Source organism: Heterocephalus glaber, unplaced genomic scaffold (assembly GCF_053883595.1).
Source record: "Heterocephalus glaber isolate CG9 unplaced genomic scaffold, H.glaber_assembly_v1.0 deba00001673, whole genome shotgun sequence".
NCBI lineage: Eukaryota > Metazoa > Chordata > Mammalia > Rodentia > Bathyergidae > Heterocephalus > Heterocephalus glaber.
Window position 1 is genome coordinate 5,017,271 of NW_028258410.1, and position 24,008 is coordinate 5,041,278.

Sequence of the window (24,008 nt, forward strand, 5' to 3'; positions counted from 1 at the left end):
GAAAATAGTTTATTATAAATCAGTTTCACAGAGCAACAGGGAATAAAAGGAGTATGGATAGGCTTACAATAAATGAGCAGAGAGCAGAAGAAGGCCAAGATGAGTCTAGGGTCTTGGCAGATGCATTCCCTTGGGGGAAGGGGAGGTTATTAGGGAAACCAGACAACCCAGCGAGTCTCGGAAAACAACAGCACAACAAACAATCAGTTCTGTTGCAAGATGGCCCTGGGGAATCAAGCCCATGCTCCTGTGATGCTACTTCCTTAACTCTGTAGCCACGGTCTAAGGCCTCACATGGGGAAAAGGTTTACATCCCTGGAGGTGGCATGCCCATAGGAGTCCCTCATCCAGGTAGGACCCACATTGGAGGATCCATTGGTGGCTGCATGCCAGGAGGAGTGCCCATCATGCCTGGAGGGGGTACCCATTGGCCAATCGGTGGGGGAGAACACCCATAACCAGGTGGGTGCTAGGTTGGGCCCCTGTAATACTAGCTGTGGCAGCAGCTGCCACAGTGCTTCTTCTTTGTGGGGTCATGAACAGTTGGGATGGCCCGCCCACCCCATGGACTGGGACAGCAAATCCTGCAGGATCCTGTGATATGGAAACCCCAGCCAGGATGCCTCTACCAGCCACTTTACAGATTCCTGGGCCACAGTAGCTCCAGCAAGGGGTACTTGGGCAACACCAGTACCTTTTGGAAGAGGTCCTTCTACTGTCATCAAGACCAGGTTCTCCCCTCACAGCAGCACCAGACCAAGGACTGGTTTCTCCTTCCTTTCTGCTTGTTTAGAGTCCTTTGGCTTGATCTTCCTGAACCCATTGCAGTCACACAGGAACAAATTCACATGCTTGTTGACAGCCTGGAAGTTACCAGCGAAGAGCCGGCCTTGCAGAGTGCAACTCATCCTGTAGTCTGTGTGCTGGAACATCTTGCTGTTCTTCCTATAGTCGTGGTAGTGGTTCTCAAAGCTTGGATTGGTGCCAGACTCACCTTCTCAGGGGCCTAGATGGACCCAGCAGTTTCCTGCTGCTGCTACTGGAAGTTGTGCTGGGAGTAAAATGCACCAGTGGTCTTTTGAAGTGGATCTCCCTGAGAACACAGGGATAAGTTGCCAGCCAGTTTCTCTGCACTGCTCACTTTTTACAAACTCAATTCCACTTCACAATAAACAAGCATTTTCCTACTGTGAATATTATTAAAGAGCATTGCTGTAGTTGCTTTGGGAGCACTTATACTAAAGAGCATTGCTGTGTGGTGAAAACTCCCTTGGAAAAGATGGGAGACTATGAAAAGGCATCAAGTGTGGCAAACAGCACTGGAACTGCAGAGGGCTTATGTGTGAGATACTGTAGGGGGCATGGACTGGTCCCTGCAGAGATGAACATGCTGAGGCTCAGGGCACCTCCCTCTCATCCTTCCAGATTCCATCAACCGCAGCCATCACCTCCCCTTTACTCTTCACATCTTTGTTAATATCAGCTTTATTATTACCATTCAAACATGAGAGAGATGTCATAGGAATGCATGGTTAAGACATTTGATTAAGAAGTACAGAGGTTCTTTCAGATGAAAAATATATTTGATAAGCCTGGCTCACTTGGAAATGAGGACTGGAGCTGTTCATGTAGTTAGTTGGGAGATCTTTTTCAAAATTCAATTTACCTATCACTCAAGTCCAGATTTTTATTAAAATGTATTAAAGCAAACACATGCTGTGCCATAGACATGACTCTCTAATGATCATTTCTTCATCTTCTCAAATAGCAAATAATTTTAAAGATTTAACTATTTATACTCCACGTAGAATTGAGAATAGGTCACATCTATCTTTCTATGTTTAGCTTATTTTATTTACTATAATGCTCTTCAATTCTATACATGTTATCACAGATGGAAGAATTTGTTTTTGTGGGATCAAATTATACTCCTTTGCACACAAATACTTCGTTTTATTTTGCCATCTTTCAACAATAGGTATTTAGTTTTGTTTCACACCTTGGCTATTGGGAATGGTGTGGCAACCACCAATGATATGCATGTATCTCTATAGATCAATGGACCATGCTGCCTACTGTGTCTATTGCATACATAATGTGGGGCAGATTGAGAAAAAGCACAATTACTCTACTGATGATTTCAGAGGACAACTTTCTTACCAAAATTTTTCTCAAGTTATTAGATTAATTTTTGGATAATGGAATTCTTTACTTTGAAGTTGCAGATACTTGTTTGGAAAAGCAGATAGAATATGCCAGTATTCATGGTTGTGTGCAGATAGTTGCTCAAGGTACAGGCAGGGATCTTTTGACTTTCTAACTCTTCACCTTGCCCTGATGTTGTAGGATCCTCTTCCATGCTGTCTGCACATCCTAGTTTCTCAGGGTGTATATGAGTGAGTTGAGCACTGGTGTGAAAACACAGTGGAAGAAGGACATAAACTTGGCCTGTGTGCTCTTGGCTGGGGGATGGAGGTACATGTTGATGCCTGATACAAAGTACATGGTGACCACCAGTAAGTCAGTACTTCAGGTGCTGAGTACCTTGTGTCTTTCTTCTGCTGAAGGTAGTTTCAGAATAGCTCTGGCAATGAAGGTGTGGAAGATGACCACCATCGGGGTTTCCACCATTCCAAATGGGATGGATGCTACAACTAGGGCCATGTCATCAGCTGTGAGGACCCCATAGGTCAGCTTGATGAGCACAGGCAACTCACAGAAGAAGTGGTCCATGCTGTGATGCCCACAGAGGGGGAGTTAGAGGGAGAGTGTGGCATGGAGCAGAGAAATGGGAAGAACACTTGAGGAGGCAGCCGCCATCTCTGCAAAACCCAGGGATCCATGATGAGAGTGAACTGGAGGGGCCAACAGATGGCCATATAGTAATGAATGGCAATCACAGCCAACAGTATGCATTCAGTGGTGCCTGTCTAGGTATAAACATAAAGCTGTTTGATGCAGCACCAGGCAGCAATTGTTTTGTCTGGTCCCCACTGGTTGACCACCAGCTGGGTCACAGTGGTGCAGATTACACTGAGGTCCAGCAGAGAGAGTTTGTCCAGGAAGAAGTACATGGGTGTCTGGAGTCTGGGGACACCAGGGAGAGGAGGAGGATGGAGATGTTCCCCACCAGGGTGCGAATGTAGGAGAGCAGGACCACTGAAATGAGGGGCCTCTCCAACCATAGAAATGTGGAGAAGCTCAACAGGACAAATTTGTTAGGAAAACTCGCATTTTCCATTTCCATGGCATCTTTTTGTAATATATGACTGAAAGGAAAATGATAAGGATGAAGATGAAAATGAACTTTACTTTCCTAATTCCATAATCTTATGCCTAATTCTTATGTCTTTCCTTTTGTTGTTGGAATAATTTCCATGAGTATTAAGAGATGTCCTCAAATAAAACACTGCTGCTGAAATAAGAATGGAGCTGTCCTAGAGAGAATGATTCTAGTGTGATCTCAGGAGGCTCATAGAGTCCTAGAATGCAGACACTAAAGTCTGTGTTGACTAGGTTTTAGAAAGAAAAGTGTATTGTGTTGGCAATTGGTCCAGAGTCATTTCATGGTACAGGTTGACAAAGCATTTGGCTGAATGTTGTCCATGCTGTGCAACATTGTAGAAGGCTGAATTTAAAGGTGACAGAATAATTAGTCCAACACAGGAAATTTTATGGAGAACACCACTCAGGTTATGCCATGGGCACTTCTCCATGCTTTCAGCCCAGTTAACAGTGAGAATCAAGAGCAGAGACGAGAAGAGAAGGATTTCAAATCTTGGGCTCAAGTAAGTTATGGTTGATGCAGAGATTAGTGCCATTAAAAATAAGCCAAGTATTTTACAAAGGTACAAGAGAAAAGATGATTTGTAGGCAGCTTAGGAATCTGCATGACCCCACCTACATAGGGTCAAGTGTGTATATCATAAATATTTCATTTGGGAAGAGAACCCCTGAGTGCTGTCTTTGAGCAGATCTGCCTAGAGCATTGGTTCCCTCAGATTCACTTCTCCATGCTCAGCCATCCAGGCACTCAGAGGCCACAGCAGCCATCATTCAAGGGGCCCTGACTACTGCTCACATGACCGTGTAAGACCTTGGTTTCACCAACATGGTGCTTCCTAAATCAGGTATGAGAATTGAAGGTGTAGGTCAGGGAGACTTCTAGCAGCATTTCAATGGGAATCATGGGAGCCAGACACTGTGTGGCAGGGTGCCAGTCCCAAACGGGGGCCCAAGAGAGCCTGATACATGGAACTGTGAAGGAAGCCAAAGCTACAGTGAGGGAGTCTCAGGGATTTAGGGATGCCAGGAGCATCAAACATACCAGAAGGAAAGCTTCAGGCAGTGAGAAGAGGCAGAGGAGAGAGAGGCCATGACCGTGTAACTGGCAAGGCCAAGGGGCTGGGGCTGCCCCAGCCAATTGGCATGAACATCCTGCTACAGGTTTACCTGGATGCTGGGCTGCAGCTTTGGGATTTAATACTTGCCTTGCTGGGTTTTGGGTTCCTCCTTGCTATTTTCCTGCACATATTTTTTGGAATGGGAATGTTACCCTATGCATCTTGCATTGTTGTATGTTGGAGGCATGGAACTTGCTTTGTTGTTTTAAAAGGACCTCCCAGCCAAGGATGACCTTGAGCCCCAGGGAAGACTCGACTTGGAATTTTTTTCATCTTTTTTTTTTTTTTATAAAATCAGCACATACTGGTTATACTGACAAATAGGTTTCCTTTTGACAAGTTTGTACATGTAGTAATATACTCTGACTTGATTTGGACCAATGCTGGAACTGTTCAGTCCTGAACTCCTGGAAATTGACAAAGAGCACTTTGCATAAAGAGATGGATGTGAGAATTTGGGGGGCAGGAGTGATTTGCTGTGGCTTGGGGCCTAGAATGTCTGCAGCTAGCTCATGTGTTCAGAGATGGGTTTTCAGGGAAGTTTGATCACTAATGTTTCCATTTAGCCAGTGGGTTAATCTGGAGGGTAGTCTGATGGCATCATTGGGAAATGAAGGAGCATGGGAGCCGGGGCCTGGCTAGAAGTAGTGGGCTTTGAGGCATGCTCTGGTGCTTTATGTCATCCCTGCCATTCTTGTCTGGCTCTCTCTGCCCTGTGGCATCATGAGAAATGAAGCTGTCTTCTTCCTCGCCCTTCCACTGGATTCTCTGACCTCAGCCCCAGTGGCAATGGAATAGCCTACTGTGGACTGAAATGTGTGGCACTGGGAGCCACAGTAAATCTTCCTCCTTTCAGCTGGTTTTCTCAGTTACTGGGTCCCAGGGTGATGGCTGAGGAGTGCACCCACTCCCCAGCCTGTCTCCTCTGCCATTCTTCCTGTCTTCCAACACAATCAGTAACCACACTGCTCTTGCTCCCCTGAGAAAGGCCATGCAGTGCTGTGCACTTGGCAGCTCTGCAGGAGTGTGCTGCCCCCTCTTGCTCCTATTCCTGGCTGTCCACATAGGGAAGGATGGGGTAGAGGCTGACAGCACTACTGCAGCTACCTAATGCTCTGGATGTTTTCTCAAAGTAAGAAATCATCATGTGGACTTATTTTAGGCAACATCTCTTCCACTTTTCTCATACTTTTTAAATGGTAAGGCAGATGCAGTATAAAATTCACTATTTTATACACATTTAAGTATACCATTCAATGGTGTTATATGCAGACATATTGTTATCCAACATAACCTCTGCTGATCCCTAGATTCTTTTTAACTATCAAACTCAGACTGTACCTTCTGAGTAATGTCTACTTATACTTTCATGCACATAGACCCTGGGAACCTCGAGTCCACTTCTTGTATCTACATATTTACTCAAATATCTCAGAGAAATAGAATCTGACATTTGTGGTATTGAAGTTGACTTATTTTACTTTTACAGATCTTTTCTGGATTCAATCAGGCATCAGCATGTCAGAATTTTATGTTTTCAAAGGTAAATCAATATCCCATTGCATGTATATACTATATTTGTCTAGACATTCTTTTTCTTAAAAATTAATTATGTTGGTACAATTTAAATATATGTAGCAGTCACATTCATCAAAGGGAATTTGTACCTGTACATGATATATCTTCATTCCTCATTTTCTCCCAGGGCACTGCCCTTCCTTCAACCCCCTCCCCTCTTTAATTACAGATGTGTTGTTTCCATTTTTTCTTTCTTTTTTCTTTTCTTTTCTCTTCCTTTTCCCTCTGTCTCTCCTTCACTTTTCCCTTTCCTTTTGAACAGTTTCTTCTTATTTTAATGTATCCATCATACATTTTGGTTCTTATTTACTCTTTCAATTTCTCACACCAGAGAGACAATGTGATATTTACACAAATGTCTGATTTATTTCACATAAGAACATAGTCTCAAGTTGCATCCATTTACCTATAAATGTCTCCAGTTTATCTTTCTTTAGGCTGAGTAGTACTCCACTGTAGAAAAAAAAAACTACATCTTTTTGTATCCATGCATCTTGGGTTATTTTCAATATTTGGCTATTTCAAGATTTAGCAATTAAAACCTGTGTTCCTGTAAACATAGATGACTACATATGGTTGTGGTACAATGCTTTTAATTCTTTCAGGAAGATACCCATCAGGGGAATAGCTGAGTCAAATGGAACCTGCAATTTTAGTTTTTTGAAGAATGTCCACACTGATTTCCACGGTGGTTTCACAAGTCTGTACCCCAACAAACAGTGATAAGGGTTCCTTTCTCCCTACAGCCCCACCAGCATTTGTTGTTGGATGATTTCTTAATAGATGCCATTCTGCCTAGAGTGAGATGGAATCTCAGGGTTGTTTTAATTTGGATCTCTGGGATGACCACTATGTCAAATATTTATCACAATAATTTTGTAGTACAGTTTGTCAGGAATTGTGACGCTCCCTGCCTTACCTTTGTTTCCCAGAATTGCTTATGTTATTCTAGGTATCTTCTGGTTCTAAATAAAATTTAGGAATCTTTTCTCTAGTTCTGTGAGATATGCTAATGGTATTTTGATTGGAATTGCATTAAATCTGAATAACAATTTTGGAAATATGGCTATTTTCACTGTTAGTTCTTCCTACCCAAGAGCAGGGGATATCTTTCCATCTTCTGATATCCTCTTTGATCTCCTTTTTAAGAGTACTGTAATCTTCAATGTAAAGGTCAATTATTTCCTTTGTGAGATTGATTCCTAAATATTTTATTTTGGGGGGATGCTATTTTGAGAGGTGTTGTTTCCTTAATTTTTTCACAGTGAGTTTTTTATTTGTGTACAGAAATACTACTGATTTTTCAGTGTTGACTTTGTATCTAGCTATGCTACTGAATTTGGCTATTAAATCCAGAAGCTTTTTGGTGGAGTTTTTGGAGTCTTCTATGTAGAGAATCATGTCATCTGCAAATAGTCATAATTTAAATGCTTCCTTTCCTATCCCTATTCTGTTTATTTTTTTTCTTCTCTAATTGCTGCCGCTAATGTTTCCAGAACTATGTTGAATAGGAGTAGGGATAGTGGATGTCCTTGTCTTGTTCTTGATTTTACAGTGAAAGCTTTAAATTTTTGACCATTTAGTATTTTGTTGGTTATTGGTTTGTCATACATGATTTGTCAGATTAATGGAAAGATAATCTATTTCAATTTTCTGTAGGGTTTTAATCATAAATTGCTGTTGAACTTTGTTAAATGCTTTTTCTACACCTATTGAGATGATTGTGTGATTTTTGTCCTTGGCTCTGTTGATATGATATATTACATTTATTGATTTTTGTGTGTTGAACCATTCCTGCATCCCTGGAATGAATTCTACTTGGTCATGGTGTATGATCTTCTTAATGTTTTGTTTCATTTGGTTTGCCAGGTCTGATTGAGGATTTTTGTGTCTATATTCATTAGGGAGATTGGCCTGTAGTTCTCTTTTTTGGCTGGATCTTTCTCTGGTTTTGGTATTAGGGTAATATATGCTCCCAGAAATGACTTTGGGAGTATACCTTCCCTTTCAATTTCATTAATGACTTTGAAGAGTAGTGACATTATATCTTCTCTAACTTTATTCTAGAATTCAACCATGAATCCAATAGGATCTGAGCTTAATTTATTGGTAATTTTTAATTACATTTTCAATTTTTCTGACTGATATTTTTCATTTAGAATGTTTATATCTTCTTGGTTTAGCTTTGTTATTTCCTATGTATTTAGGATCCTCTCCTCTTCTTCCATGTTTTCCTTCTTATTAGAGTACAAGTTCTCAAAGTAGGTAGTGATGATCATCTGAATTTCCACAGTATCTATTGTGATTTCACCCTTTTTTATTCCTAATTGCATGAATTTCAGTTTTTTCTTTCCTGATTTTGGTAATGTTGGATAAGTGATCAATTTTTCTTTATCTTTTGAAGAGCTAACTCTTTGATTGGTTGATTCTTTGTATTATTTTCTTAGTCTCAATTGAATTAATTTCTGCTCTGATCTGTATGATTTGCATTAATTTCTGCTCTAATCTATATAATTTCATGTGAGATGTGGGGTTGACTTGTTCTTGTTTTTTTAGAAGTCTGAAGTTCAACAGTAGGTTGTTTATTTGAGGTTGCTCTATTTTCCTGATGTGAGAGTTCACCACTATAAATTTTCCACTTAGGACAGCTTGCATTATCCCATAAGTTGTGGTATGTTGTGTCAGCATTGTCATTTAATTGTAGATACTATTCAATTTCTTCTGTGACCTATTGATTATTCAGGATGGTGTTATTTAATTTCCATGTGTTTATGGAATGTTAGTGGTTTCCTTTGTCAGTGATTTCCATTTTCATTGCATTATGGTCAAGCTTACAGATTCTTTGGTAGCTCACCTGGGGTACTTCTGGCTTTGGCTGTTGTGTATAATGTTCTATGAATATACTTGCACAATTTCCTCTTTGAGAATTTGCTCTCCGTTTTCTTGAGTGCACCCTGGAAGTGGAATGCTGAACTAGATATTTTAATTAATTTGTTAATGAATGCATTTTCTGGAAGCAGTACCACATTAATTTCCTACCAGTGGTGCTAGAAACCTCCATGTTTTCACAACCTCATCATTACTTTCTCTGGTCTCCCACAGCTGTGTCTTGGGCTGTTTCATTGGGTCCCATTTGTCTTTGTACCTTTCCACTTTGCTGCAATATTTTTTCTATCAGTCTTCAGATAGACAATTTCCATTGTCCTATACTCAAGTTTGCTGGTTCATTCTTTTTCTAAAAATTTTAATACTTTAATTTATTTAGCAAAATCATTTATTTACACAATGGGGACTGCTGGTTTGATATTTTCAATGAAATAAAAACAAGCTGAACAGAGACAACACTGAACTGTGTACACATGTGTCATCTGAGCTGACCAGCTGTCTCCTTACCTGTGTCAGGATCATCAAGAGCAGCACCACATGGTCGATGGCTAACAGCACACCACACAGGTCAGTAAAAACCTGGGAATTCTCCAGTACAATGACCAATTTTTAAAATTTATAAATATATAAAAATATTTTAAAAATTCAAAAAGTCAGCAGAACCAGCATTACACAGAGTATAACCCTGAAGTCAGCGGAGTGGATAAGTAAAAACCTTATCAGACCATCCATAGTTTCACAGTGATCTCATTCACGGACCACAGTACAGAATCCAAACAGATGAAAAATATATCACTTTCTTTAGAAGCCAGCAATGATCTGATAAGGATTTGACAATGGAAGTTATGGGAGAATAAAAGGGATTGCAGAGCATAGCCCCTATTAGAACCAGCTAACTTTCCAGATTTTCCAAATTTAAAAAATAAATAAATACAGCAAAAGAAACACTTCAACATGAAGCTACCATACAAAGTTCTTCCATTTTACTTTGTAAAAATTCAGAGCTTAATCCTGGGACTTTTTTGCATGGACTTTCAATTTCCCAGGATAATTTTTTGTTCTTTTTGCAGCTGTTGCCATTCTTGCTCATTTCATCCTTTCCTCATAAATGTTTCTTTGTTCTTAAACAAAGAAACCCTTTTGGCTTGTGCTTCTGCAATTTTTCGGTTATTTTCTTCTAGTATTCACCTTAGCTCCTCACGTTTTGCACGTTGTTCCTCCTCTGTAGCTTCCTGTGCTGCGAGCTCAGCTTGTCTCTGTCCCTGGAGTTCTTCTAGCAACTGCTTTTCCATGATGCTTTGACTTCCTCCACCCTTTGGAGAACTTCTCGCTCAATTTCATCCTTCCTTTTCTCCAATTCTTTCTCTACCTTTTTTGTCACCAATTCTTCCACTGTTAGTGCTGTTTCTTCCTCGATTAGTTTTACTTCTGTTTCCTCTGCCAAATCTTTCTTGTCCAGAGTGCTGTGCTTGATGACCACGTGCCTTTAGAAGGATGAGGTTCGGTGGGGGCAAAGTGGGCTCTGGGGGATGCCTCCAAGTAGGTGGAGCACAAGCTCAAGCAAGAGCTGGAGCAGCTGAGCTTCTTGCGCTTGGTGCTCTTGGGGTACTTGGAGCAAGATGAGCTCCTGGTTCCGAGACAAGCCCATCCTTCTGCGATGCTCCAAAGACCGCTGGCCTCAGGCCCCTTGCACACACCCCTCACTGCTGCCCGGATGGGAGCTGGCTGACCTGTGGAAGCCCCAAAATTTGTGTCTCTTTGAGGCCCATACCTCCACACAGGCCACCTCTGATGGGAAGGCTGCAATGCAAGGAGTCCTGGTTCATTCTGCTGTGTGCTCCCCCATTGGATTTCTAGAGGGAATCTTTCTATCTGGGCAGTGTACTTCTTTAATTTATATATTAATTGGTATATTTTAGGTATACAATACAAGGACAGACATGTGTAAATATCAAATAGTATCTCTAGTGTGGGCAGTGTACTTTTCATTTGTGGACTTCCTAAATTTTGATGCTTTTTCTTTCTTAGCCTTTCCAGTTTGTACACACATTCATCCTCACTTATCCATGGTGTGGCTTTCTACAGCCGCAATTACTTGGTGTCTACTGCAGTTCCATTATTTCAAATGGAATAGTCAAGGAGTAATAATTCGTACATTTTAAATATCCCTTACTATGGTATTTTTAGCAGAACTTTATTTTTAAAAATGAGACTCAAGTTGTATCTTCATTTTTAAAACTGAATGCAAAATCAAAGTGTACAGTATACAATGATAAATTCTAATAACAGAAGGGGCTGCAGGAATCATATAGCCCTGCACTGTGGTGCAGCCTCTCCAGGAGCTGAGTACCTGCTGGTCCTGCTGTTGGGTGAGATCCGGACTTGACCTACATCAACCACAGTTCATGTCAGGAGCTGTCACCAAGCTCACAGACTCCGCTGGACACCAGGGATGTGTTAGTCACTTAGGGGATTCTGCAGGCCATCAGATCACACTGGAGACTCATAGGTCCCTCATCAAATCAGGATCCCAGTGCCTCTGTGTCCTCTGATGTTTTCACTTCTCTTTCTCTCATTTCATTACACCATAGTCTCTTGTCAGACTTTTGTGTCCTTCCTCATTTTAAAAAGTAACAGTATCGGATGATTTCTGTAGGGCATGAATGTTCATGCTCTATGATTCCATTATTGTTTCAGATGTCCTACTACTTTTTTATATAAGTACACACCTGCAGTGTATGCTGAGTGACTACATACATCATGGGTGTTGGTACAAGTAAGTAACAGACCTCAATTCTTTTTTGATCCCCTTTCCTACTGCTCTGTACTTCCTCTCTTTGTCCTCATCCAGTTACACATGGAGACTTCACTCTTCAGTCCAGCCTGTGTCTCAGTCTCCAAACACCCCAGGTCCTGACTTTTGATTGTGAGGGGACCCTTCCATCCTGCCCTGCTCAGGGCCACTTTCCTCCCATCCAAAGGAATCAGAGTCTCCAGATATGACCCAGAGCACTGAGACTGTAGAGTGTATGCAGTGCTGAGCAGCACATGGAGGACATGTACCACTGACCAGTGTGTTCACATGTCTTGATTACCTTTCATGTTCCTGGGCACAATGATCTTCAGATCACAGCTCCCACCTCAGTGTGTGGAGGAGCCTCCTAACACACTGGAATAGTTCCACTGAGTGAAATCCCCAGGCCAGTTATGCATTTTTAATGATTGTAGTCCTGTAATATGATGTTGTTAACTTTTTCTGGAACCTAGGAGAGAAATAGGTGGGTCAAGTGGAATTTCTATTGTAATTTAAAAAATAATTTCCCTAGTGGTTGTATAAGTTTACATTTCTTTCAACAATGGATTATTCTTCTTTTTCTAGAACCTTGAGATATATCATTGGTTTACTTATTTGGGTTTCCTGTTTTTCTGATGTGGACATTCATAGGTATAAACTTTCCTCTTAGGACTGCTTTCACTGTGTCCCATAGGTTGTGGTGTATTGTACTGGCATTATTTCTTGATTCAAGAAACTCCTTTTAATATTTTCTTTGATTTCTTCTATGACCCATTGAATATTCAAAAGTGTGTTTTTTAATGTTGAGGTGTTTGTAAAATGTCTGTGGTTTCTTTTGTTGTTGTTTTCTAGTTTCTGTGCACTATGATCTGGTACTCTACATGGAAAATTTTGATTCTTTTTATTTATTTAACGAAGTTTTATAGGCCAATATGTAGTATTTTTGGAGGAAAGCTTCGTGAACTGCTGAGAAAAATGCATATTGTGTCAAAGTAGTTGAGAACACACTGTAGATACACATTAGGACTATTTGTTGGAAGGTGTGCTTTAGCTCTGATATTTTTTTTTGATGTTTCATCTCCTTGATTGGTTTAAAATTCCCCACTATTATTGTGTTGGTGTTTATTTGACATTTTCTGTTTTATGAAGTGGGGCATGCTTGTAATTGATGCATATATATCAATTGATATCTCTTCCTATTGAATTGTTCCTTGAACTAATATGCTGTGACCTTCTTTACCTCATCTGATCTGTTTTGGTTTGAATCTCACTTTGTCTGGGAATAAGATTGCTACCCCTGCTGCTTTTTGGGTCCTGATTCACTGAATATTTTTTTCTATCCTTTGTTTTTTACTTAGCAGTGCGTTTGCTATTCTGTGTTTTCTGTTTCCATATGAATTTTGGATTCTTTTCTCTAGTTTTGTGAAGAATGTCATTTGAATTTTGATGGGAATTGCATTGAATCTGCAGATTTCTCTGGTAATATGGCCATTTAAGTAATATTTATTCTGCCAGTCTATGAAAATGGGAAGTCTTTCTATCTTCTGGTGTTTCCTTCAATTTCCTTCTTTAGTGTACTGAAATTTTCATTGTGGAATTATTTTACCCTGTTGTATACATTGACCCTTAGATATTTTATTTTTTCAAGGTATTGTGAATAAAATTATTTTCTGATTTCTTTCTTAGCTAATTATTGGTGCATAGAAAAGCTGCTGACAATTTTTTTGTGTGTGTGTAGTACTGGACCTTGTGCTTGCCAGGCAGGTGCTGTGCCACTGAGCTACATCCCTGCCCCAGCTATTGACTTTTTAATGTTGATTTTTATATCCTGAATCTGGCATTTTAAGACTTCATCCCACCCAGTGATTGCAAGATCCTCTTCTGGGCTGTCTTCACATCCTTGTTTCTCAGGGTGTAGATCAGTGTGAGGAGCACTCGTGTGATTACACAGTAGAAAGTGGACATGTACTTGTTCTGGGAACTCTTATCTGAAGGCTGGAGGTACATCTAGATGGCAGGACCAAAGTACATGGTGACCACCACCAAGTGGGAACTGCAGATGCTGAGTGCCTTGTGTCTTCCTTCAGCTGAAGGTAGCTTCAGTTTAGCCCTAGCAATGAAGGTGTATTAGATGACCACCAGCAGGGGAGCAACCATTCCAAATGGGATGGCTCCTATAGCCAGGGCCAGGTCATTATCAGAGGTATGTAGAGGTATCCCCACAGGCCAGCTTGATAAGCACAGGTATCTCACTGCAGAAGTGGTCCAGGGTGTGGTGCCCACAGAGGGGGACCTGGAGGGTGAGTGTGGTTTGGAGTAGAAAATTGGCCAGGCCACTGAACCAGGAGGCAGCTGCCATCTGCATGCACATCCAGGGATGCATCATGGGAGTGTACTGTTGCAGCAAGCAGATGGCCACGTACCAATCAATGGCTATCACAGCCAGCAGGACACATTCAGTGCAAGCAGTCCAGTGAAAGAGATAGGATTGTGTAATGCAGCCCCAGGCAACAATTGTCTTGCCTGTTCCCAAGAGATTGACTGGTAGCTGGGGCACAGTGGTACAGGTGGCACCGAGGTCTATCATAGAGAGGTTGTTCAGGAAGAAGTACATGGGCATCTGGAGTCTGGGGTCCACCAGGAAGGGGAGGATGATGGAACTGTTCCCCACCAGTGTGAGGAGGTAGGAGACCAGTATCACTGCTGAGAGGGGCCTCTCCAGCCACAGAAATGCTGAGAAGCCAAGCAGGACAAAAGTGTTTGGAAAGCTGATATTTTCCCTTTCCATGGTACCTGCCTTATATGTGCCTAGCAGGAAAGACACATTTGAAGATTTGCAGTATTTTTCAATTTTAATAATTTCATGGCAGCAGCATCAACTTTTCAATTTATTTGGGTAATAAAAATTCCCATAACAGTTCAGAAAATTTCTTGAATGTGTAGATAATACTGTCCTATCCTGTGACTTGAAATTCAGGATAAAGGGGAATAAAGACATGATGCAAAATTTTATGTAGAGTTGAGTCCATTGAACTAGTTATCTGTTTATATGAGAGTATCTCTTTATCACTTTCTTTCTGTCTCCTCAACTGTCCTTGTTTTTATCTCCCACTTCCATTTATTTATTGTTCTGTTCTGTGGTTGTGCAGAAAAGGCTGTCTGGAGCCTTGCATTTAGGGCACTGCTTTCAGGAACATTGTGTAAAATGACTCTGCCTCACATTTCCTCTCAGTCCAGTTGGGTGAGGGATCCTAGGTCTTGGTAGGACTCGGTGGAGGTTGAGAGAGGCAAAGTGGCTCACTATGACTGAATTTCTGTGTAGGGGGAGGCCATCAGATGGGGTTCTCCTGAGGAATTAACTATCTTCATCCCCATTTTTGCATTGGAAAATTAATGTAACGTCATTCTCTATTTAACAACTTTCAAGCACACTGCTGAATACTGTTGGGTGCCTTCACATTATTTTTACTCCCACCACCACTTTCTACTCTAGAAGACTGAGATCAGGAAACAGTGCCTCCATGCTCCCTCTCCAACTCTGGCTCTCACCATTCCCCTTCATTCTCTACAGTTTTGGCTTCTGTAAATAGCTCAGAGAAATAAAACACTGTATTATTTACAATATTGTGTTGGCTTATTTAATATATATCAGCAGTACACAAACTTTTTGGTACCAGGGACTGGTTTGATGCCAATGATTTTTCTATGGATTGTGATGGTTGTGGGTGGTTTTGGGATGATTCAGGTACATTACATTTATTATGTACTTCATTTCTATTATTATTTCATTATAATAAAATATATAGAGTGTACCATAAAGGAAAATATATGGGAGATATGAACTTGTTTTCCTGCAACTGGACAGGCCCCTCTAGGGGTAATAGGAGACAGTGACACATGGAAAGTGTTGCTTAAGTCCCGACTACTCCATAATCTCAATTTGCTTATGGTCATTGAAGAAAACCCTCCTCTGCAAACACAGGATTTTGGAAATGGAAGCAGGCTTTTCCATGTGTTTAATGGTAATGTTAGGCTATTCCACTTTGAGTTTAATTCAGAATGCATGATAATTTGAGGTTTTTCTCAAACATAATGTTAAAACCACCATCATTTGTGATCTCAAGTGGTTGATCTTCTAGCAGGAATAAAGATCACCCAGTGTATTCATGAACAGGTAATGGAGACATTCCTTCCCACCCATATTGGGGATTTACTATGCTTGGGAAGCAATTCTTGAACTCTTTTAAAAACTAGATATGTGATCATGAACAAGATGGCAGAAAGAAATCTCTGGGTCAGTTTCTTTTTTAAAATTTCTGCTAACATTCGAAACACATAGAATAATGCAATGTTTAATCATCACTCCCTTGTCTCAAGTTTGGATTTGAATCCAATCACTTTATCTGCTTATTTGAACACAGTTTTCATTCTCTCCTGAAGTGACCAATTGAGTTTATTGAGCAAGTTGAATGATGGTGATTGTTTTTCTCAAGGAAATCTCTAGAGCAGCTCTTATAGCTCAAAACGCCTGGCCAGTAAACAACTTAGAAATCACCTCTCTTCTGTGTATAAGACAAGGCATGTGGGCTCTGTGTCTGTGCCCTCAGAGAGCTGAGAGCACATATATGAGGTAAAATTGTGTACTTTAATATGGTGTTAATTTTATCACACTTGAAAAACATTGTTTAGTTCAGGTGACACTGTTGGGCTATCCAGGCTTTCTCTGCAGATCACCAGGGCCTATACTCCTATGCAGAACTAACTTCCTTAACACAATTACTGAGCCCAGAAAGCCATGAACTCATGATATTCCCTCTGTTCATGCATATCCCAATGAAATGATCAATTCAGTTTTCCTGCTATATAGTCATTTGAAGACTTGCATAGTTTTGTAGATGCAGAATTGGTTGGCAACAAAAGTGCACACTACATATCTTCATTTATAACATCCTGAAAAATACTTGGCACAAAACAATCATTATTCTTGTGTGGGCACCATCGGCAGACTAGTCAACCTAGATTGAGCACCAAATGACTCATTAATACTGTCTCAATATCCTCTGATACTCATCAATTTGTCTACAACTGATGCTAGCCAGATGAAGAACACATGCCACCATCTGAACTGCAATCTGTCCTAAATGTTCCTGACAGATGTCTTTAGTGGCAGGCAGAATCCACTCTTTACCAATAGTGAAGGGCTTCTTTCTCAGCTTTAGCAGTGTGGTCAGCCACTGAGAATGATGATCTCAGCACAGACACATTTGATGAAGTGGTTCCTTCTGCAATTGCTTTTCTGCTTCATGTTCATATTTTTTTCTTTTGAAGAATTCTAAACCCTTGTTTTTAAATTTAGAATGTTTGGATTCCATGTGGCAAAGCAGTTTTGAAGTTTTCTTAGCATAGTCGGATAGTTGGTCACCACATATTATACAAAGTGTGCTTGAAGAATGTAAATCACTTCTTTCAGTGAAGCCATAAGGTAAATAGGATTCTTGATATTTACTTTTAAATGCAGCATTCTGTCAGTTAGCTATCTTAGAGCCTTATTGTGTCTCATCATTGAATCTTTCCCCTTTTTTATTTATATATTAATTGGTACATTTTAGGTATACAATGCATTTATATTTATCATTGAGTGTTTGTACCTGAATATTATGTATCTTAGTTGTTATTTTTCCCCATTACCTGTGCGCTCTTCACCCCACCACCCTTCCCTATTTACATAGACTTGTTTCCATTTTTTTCTTTCACATAATTTTTTCTTTCCTTTCTTCCCTTTCCCCTTCCCCTCCTGCCAGCCCTCCAGCTTTGGACCTTTTCCTATTTCAAATTATCAATTATTCATTTTAAACATTTTCATCCTCATTTACACTTTCAGTTTCTCACACTAAAGATACTATTCAGTATTTACACATGTGTGTCCTATTTATTTCACTTAAGAGTATGGCCTCAATATGTGTCCATTTAGCTATAAATGACTCTAGTTTCTCCTTCTTTATGGCTGAGTAGTACTCCATTTTATAAACATAATACCACATCTTCTTTATTCAGTTTCCAGTTGATGGGCACTTGGGCTGTTTCCAAGCTTTCACTATTACAAACAGTGCAATTATAAACATGGGTGCACATATATTGCTGTGGTATGATTCTTTTAATTCTTAGGGGCCTCATGTCCATCTCCACATGACAACCCCACAGCAGTTCTGTCCATGCTTGAAAGTGGGATGTGGAAGGATTCAATAGTCATTGAGGAAAAGTTTAGTTCTACCTTTGATTCTGTCCATTTTACTTCATATATTTTGAAGCTGTGTTTCAAGGATATAAGCCTTTATTATTATATCTGTTTGGTAATTTACCTTTCCATTAGTATACAGCTCTCTTCATTATTTGTAATCTTTTGTGACTAAAATCTTTTTGTGTGTCAATGAAATGTCCACACAGCTTTCTTTTTGTTATTATGTGCATGAATCATCCTACTTTCTCCTTTTGAATTGTCTTACTTCATCCTTTTATATTTAGTTTCTGTGCTTTTTCATTTAAAGTGAATATTACATGGGCACATTGTATAATTGAGACATATCTTGTCTAATCTGGAATGCTCTGCTTTACAGTGAATTTTTAAAAACATTTATATTCACAATTATTAATTATAATTAAGCACTTACTTCTACTCGGATGATCTCCTTTCTTTTCATGACTTTATTGTGCTATAACCTACAATAATGTACAGCTTCAGGCACAAACACACAAACAAATGATGAAGACTAGCTTAGACCAATCACCTCACTTTGATTCAATTTAATTTCAGATGGGGATTTAATTCAGGATATAAAACACCAGTAGGCCTTAAATGTGCAATTTTCCAAGTAAATCTTTGTGCTCCTTCTGTTAAAATATCGAAACCTTTGACATTTGGGATACAAAGCCATAATTTAGTGTTTTTTATGGACCGAGGGAGTGGAGAAGTTTTCATCTTTAGCATCCATTCTTTATGAGGTCCACACCTGTGCTAACCAGCTTTCATCACTGTGACAAAATAGTGAGAAAAACAACAGGAAGAAAGGTGTATTTTGTTTCAGAGTTTCACTTGTTGACCAGCTGGCTCCAAAAAAATGAATGGTACTGGTGTTGTGGAGGAAACCTGCTCATCTCATGACATCCAGGAAGGAGAGAGAGAGAGAGAGAGAGAGAGAGAGAGAGAGAGAGAGAGAGAGAGAGAGAGAGAGAGAGAGGGAGATTTCATGGATGACAAGAATATGCCCTCCTTGGACATGGCCCCCATGACCCACCCCCTTTCTGACATTCAGCTGTGAACTCGTCCATGGATTAAACCATTGAAGAAGGTTGCATCTCAAGACCTAATCATTACAAAAGCCCCACATGAGACCATGAGCTTTTTGAGGAACATTTCTGAGTTTCTGATGCAAACCATAAACCATCTTAATATGTTCAATTACAACATTTAATTTGATTGCATAATTTAAATAAATATTTAAAGGAATTGATAGCTTCTTTTTTTCTTAAATTATTTTATTGGTACATTTTAGATATACAATACATTTACATTTATCATTGGGTGCTTGTATCTCTACATGATGTATCTTGGTTTTCATTTTTTCCCCCATTACCTATACATACCTAACACCTTCCAAGTTTCCTAATTACATAGACTTTGTTTCCATTTTTTTTCTTTTCTCATAATTTTTCCTTTCCCTTCTTTCCTTTCCCATCCCTTCCCACCACCCCTACTCCTTTGAACTTTTTCCTATTTCAAAGAATCACTTATTCATTATTAATCCTTTAATCCTTATTTATACTTTCAGTTTCTCATACTAGAGAAACTAGTGATTATTTACACATGTGTGTCCTATTTATTTCACTTAAGAATATGGCCTTAAAAGAAAAAAGAAAAAAAAAGAATATGGCCTCAATATGCAACCATTAACTATAAATGACTCTAATTTCTCATTCTTTATGGCTGAGTAGTACTCCATTTCATAAAAAAAAAAACCCACATCTTTTTTATCCAGTTTCCAGTTTTTGGGCACTTGGGCTGATTCCATGCTTTAGCTATTACAAACTGTGCTGCTGTAAACATGGATGTGAATATATGTCTGTTGTATGATTCTTTTAATTATTTTGGGAAGATACCCAGAAGGAGAGTATCTGGGTCAAATAGGACCTCTAGTCCTAGTTCACTGAAGTATCTCCACACTGATTTCGTTAGTGTTCACAACAGTCTGCACTCCCACCAACAATGGAGAAGTGTTCCTTTCTCTCCACACCCCCACCAGCATTTGTTATTGGTTGATTTCTTCATAGCAGCCACTCTTTCTGGGGTGAGGTGGAATCTCAGTCTTGTTTCATCTGCAACTCTCGAATGACAAGTGACTTTGAAAATTTTTTCATATGTTTATTTGCTGCTTTTACTTCTTTGTCTGAGAAATGTCTGTTCATTTCAGATGCCCATTTTTGAACTGGGTCTTTGAATTTGGAGGGGTTGATTTTTTTCTGTTCTTTATATAGTCTAGATAGTAGTCCTTTGTCTGAAGTACAGCTGCTAAAATTTTTTCCCACATTGTAGGTTGTCTGTTAGCTCTGTTGGTGGTTTCTCTTGCAGGGCAGAAGTTTTTTAATAAGATGAAATCCCAGTTGTTTATTCTTTGTGCTAGTTCCCGTGCTACTGATGTTTTGTTCATAAAGTTTTTTCCTATGCCAATATCTTCAAGAGTTCTACCTAACTTATCTTCAAGCAAGTTTAGTGTTTCTGTTTTAATATTTAGATCTTTATCCCACTTCGATATTAGTTTAGTGCATGGTGATAGGTATGGGTCTAGTTTTAATCTCTGGCAGACTGAAAACTAGTTTTTCCAACACCATTTATTAAATAGGCTATCTTTCTTCCGATGAGGGTGGTTGGCTCCTTTGTCAAAGATGAGGTGGCTCAGTGTGTCTTAAGTTGTTTCTGCATCTTCTTATCTATTCCATTGATACTTGGGTCTGTTTCTTTGCCAGTACCATGCTGATTTTATCACAGTAGCTTTGTAGTATAGGTTCAAGTTGGGGATTGTGATACCCCCAGCCATGTCTCTGTTCCTTAGAATTGCTTTTGCTATTATGGGCCTCTTCTGGTTCCACATGAACTTTTGTATTGTTTTCTCTTTTTCTGTGAAGTATATTGTTGGAAATCAATTGGAACTGCATTGAATCTATATAGTAGTTTTGGAAGTAAGGTCATTTTCACTATATTGGTTCTTTCCACCCAGGAACAAGGGATATCTTTCCATTTTCTGATATCCTCCTCAATCTTCTTTTTCACCGTGCTGTAGTTTTCAGTGTAGAGGTCTTTTGCTTCCTTTGTTAGATTGATTCCTAGATATTTCATTTTTTGGATACTATTATAAAAGGAATTGTTTCACTGATTTCTCTCTCAGTGAGTCTGTTATTTGTGTATAAGAAGGCTATTGTTTTTTGAGTGTTGACCTTATATCCAGCTACTCTACTGAATCTGTCAATCAAGCCTAGAAGTCTTTTGGTGGAGTTTTTTGGGTCTTCTATGTAAAGTATCATATCATCAGCAAATAATGACAGTTTAATTTCTTCCTTTCCTATCTTTATTCCTTTTATTTCTTTCTCTTTTCTAATTGCTGTGGCTAATGTTCCCAGAACTATATTGAACAGAAGTGGTGATAGTGGGCATCTTTGTCTTGTTCCTGATTTTAGCATGAACGTTTTCAGTTTTTGACCATTTAGTATGATGTTGGCTATTGGTTTTTCATAGATAGCCTTAATCAGATTGAGATAAAGACCTTCCATTCCAATTTTCTCTAGGATTTTTATCATGAATGGGTGCTGGATTTTGTCAAATGCCTTTTCTGCATCTATTGAGATGATCATATGGTTTTTGTCCTTGGCTCTTTTAATATAGTGTATTACATTTATTGATTTATGAATATTGAACCACCTTGCATCCCTGCGATAAATTCGACTTGGTCAACATGTATCTTCTTCATGACCCTCTGTATTCTGTTTGCCAGTATCTTGCTGAGGATTTTTGTATCTATGTTCATTAGAGAGATAGGCCTGTAGTTCTCTTTTTGGTTTGGGTCTTCCCTGGTTTTGGAATCAAAGTACCACTTCCTTCCAGGAATGAATTTGGAAACCTTGCTTCCCTTTCAATTTCCTTGATGAGTTTAAAGAGTAATGGTGACAGTTCTTTAAATGTCTTGTAGAATTCAGCAGTGAAGCCATCAGGACCTGGACTTTTCTTTGCTGGTAAATATTTTATTACCTTTTCAATTTCAGTCATTGCAATTGGGGTGTTTAGAATTTCTACATCTTCAATTAACTTTGGCAAATCATATGTATCTAGGAATCTGTGCATTTCTTCTGTGTTTTCCAATTTATTAGAGTGCAGGTTCTCAAAGTAGGTATTGATGATCCTCTGGATTTCTGCTGGTTCTGTTGTGACTTCTCCTTTTTCATTCTTAATTGCATGAATTTGAGCCTTTGTTTTCCTTTATTATAACATTGGCTAAAGGTTTATTGATTTGATTTATTCTTTCAAAAAATAAGTCTTTGATTCATTAATTTTTTGTATTGATCTCTTAGTCTCGAATGCATTGATTTCTGCTCTGATCTTTATAATTTCCTGTCTTGTATGAGCTTTGGGTTTGTTATTCTCTTCTTTTTCTAGGAGCTTGGGGATCTGCATTAAGTTATTTATCTGAATTCTCTGTTTTCCTAATATGGGTATTCACAACTATGAATTTCCTATGTAGAACTGCTTTCCTTGTGTCCCATAAATTCCTCTATGTTGTACTGGCATTATCATTTACTTGTAGAAACTTTCTAATTTCTTCTTTAATTTCTTCTGTGGACCATTGATTGTTCAGGAGGGTGTTATTCAATTTCCATGAGTTTGGGAGAGTTTTGCAGTTTCTAACATTATTGATCTCCAATTTTATTTCACTGTGGTCTGACAATATACAGGGGGTAATTTCAAGTATTTTACATTTACCTAGACATGTTTTATGACCTAGCATGTGGTCTATTTTGGAGAATGACATGTGTGCAGCTGAAAAGAATGTGTATTCTGATTTTATGGGGTGGAACACTCTGTAAACATCTATTAAGTCCATTTTTTCAATAGCTTGGTTCAGTTCTAGAATTTCAATGTTAATTTTTTCTCTAGATTATCTGTCTATTTGTGATAGTGGGGTATTGTGGTCCCCCACTACAATTGTATTAGTGATTATTTAGTTTTTCATGCCAATTAATATTTATTTTGTATAGTTGGGGGCATTTGCATTTGGTGCATATATATTTAGGATTGTCATCCCTTCCTGTTGGATAGTTCCCTTTACAAGCATGTAGTGACCATCTTTGTATATCTTAATTAGTTTTGGTTTGAAATCTACTTTGTCTGCAAGTAAGATTGCTACCCCTGTTTTTTTCTGGGTTCCTGTGGCATGCAGAACTGTTTTCTATTCTTTTACTTCCAGTCTATGAATTTTTTTTAGAGTTAGGTGTGTTTCTTGTATACAGCATATTGCTGGATTTTGCTTATTTATCTATTCTGTCAGTCTATTTATTTTGATTGGTGAATTGAGGCCATTAACATTGATAGTTATAATTGATTGATACTGACTCATCCTTGTCATGATGTTTTCCTATTGTTGGCTGTTTTATTTCTTATTTATTTTCCCCCCTTTCCCTTTAGTTTCTTACCTTGCCTGGTGGCTTCCCTCTGTTTGGCCTCATGGAGTTGTGACCTTTGTTGTGTTTTTCTAGGATATTGCTTAGAATTGTTTGGAGTGCTGACTTGGTGTTCATGAAATTTCTCAGGCGTTCTTTGTCATGGAAGTCTCTAATTTCCCCATCGGTATTGAAAGATAATTTTAAAGGATACAATAGTCTAGGTTGGAAGTTATTTTCTCTTAGGGCTTGAAATACTTCACTCCAAGCTCTCCTTGATTTGAGGGTTTGTGTTGAGAAGTCTGCCATTATTCTGATGGGCTTTTCTTTGTAGGTGATTTGTTTCTTTTCTCTAACTGCCTGTAAGATTTTGTTCTTCTGTTGGGCTTCAGGGATCTTGACTATTATATGTCTAGGTGTAGAATTTTTTGGTCGTGGCTAGGTGGAGTTCTATATGCCTCACTTATCTGTATGTCCAATTCTCCACCTCTGTCTGGGAAGTTTTCTACTATTACTTCTATGAACAGGATTTTTATGTCAATTGTACTTTCTCCTGTTTTTTCATGGACTCCTATTAGTCTTCTGTTATTCTTCTTTGCATCATCTAGCAGCTGCTGGATTGATTTCTCATGGTCCCTTACTATTCT

At 39.1% G+C, this 24,008-nt stretch overlaps 1 protein-coding gene and 1 pseudogene across 1 annotated transcript; both read right to left on the reverse strand.

Moving 5' to 3' along the window:
• Nucleotides 1–290: 290 nt before the first annotated feature.
• On the reverse strand, nt 291–10,159 carry LOC106009062 (uncharacterized; annotated as a pseudogene).
• A 3,699-nt stretch (nt 10,160–13,858) lies between these two features.
• On the reverse strand, nt 13,859–14,449 carry LOC101700723 (olfactory receptor 2C1-like). Its single transcript, XM_021254850.1, has one exon. It carries the CDS (start codon nt 14,447–14,449, stop codon nt 13,859–13,861), a length of 591 nt encoding a protein of 196 aa, XP_021110509.1.
• Nucleotides 14,450–24,008: the final 9,559 nt, after the last annotated feature.

Excerpts from the sequence above, each read along its gene's own strand:
- LOC101700723 (XM_021254850.1), bottom strand. The coding sequence starts at position 14,449 with ATGGAAAGGGAAAATATCAGCTTTCCAAACACTTTTGTCCTGCTTGGC.